The sequence below is a fragment of the Mesitornis unicolor genome, unplaced genomic scaffold, assembly GCF_000695765.1.
Source record: "Mesitornis unicolor isolate BGI_N332 unplaced genomic scaffold, ASM69576v1 scaffold30021, whole genome shotgun sequence".
Taxonomy (NCBI): Eukaryota; Metazoa; Chordata; class Aves; order Mesitornithiformes; family Mesitornithidae; genus Mesitornis; species Mesitornis unicolor.
Window position 1 is genome coordinate 1,315 of NW_010166254.1, and position 675 is coordinate 1,989.

The 675-nt window shown below is 60.6% G+C and overlaps 1 protein-coding gene across 1 annotated transcript in view; it reads left to right on the top strand.

Annotated features, from left to right (window-relative positions):
- The window catches only part of LOC104548792 (occludin-like), a gene marked incomplete at its 3' end in the record, with an annotated part of 1,935 nt that overhangs the window by 544 nt on the left and 716 nt on the right, over positions 1–675 (top strand). The window contains exon 3 of the mRNA XM_010194907.1: positions 3–211. Coding sequence (XP_010193209.1) covers positions 3–211 — 209 coding nt within the window. The remainder of the gene's footprint in view (positions 1–2; positions 212–675) is intronic.

The following is a 675-nucleotide window of genomic DNA, read 5'->3' on the forward strand; positions in this document are numbered from 1 at the left end:
TCTACCTGGTGGTGATGGTGGCCTGTGGCGTGCTGGCCTTCGTCATGCTCATCGCCACCATCGTCTACGTCGTGGGGGTCAACCCCCAGGCGCAGATGAGCGGCAGCTACTACTACAACCCGGTGCTGACCATGTGCAACCAGATCTACAGCAGCAGCACCTACCTCAACCAGTACCTCTATCACTACTGCACTGTGGACCCCCAGGAGGTGAGGCTGCCCCTTAGACCCTCCCAAAACCGGCACTGCAAACTCCTTGCTCTCCTCCAGACGTGATGCTGAGCATGGGCAGTGCAGGAGGGAGAGCATTGGTGACGTGAGGGTAAAAGGTTTCCCCCCCCCCCCGTTTATAGTGGTTTTGGTGGTATGGTTGCTGTTTTGTGGCTGCTGGTGCTGGATCCCAGCCTGAGGCAATCCAGGGCTGTGGGAGGGACCAGGCTGAGGTGCCTGCGCCGGGGAGTTTCGGGGAGGGGACAAGCGGCTGCCCCAGCGCAGATGCGATTTCAGGTACTTTGGTCTCCCCAGGTTGTAAAAGCACAGAAGCAGGGTTGGGGCAGAGGCGGGACAGGTGAGGGGTGTGGGTGCCAGCTGGGTGCTCCCCAGACACCCATCGGGGTGCCCAATGGGGTCAGTGGGGCAGCAAGAGCCTCCAAAACAACGTCCCTGGCTGTGGTTT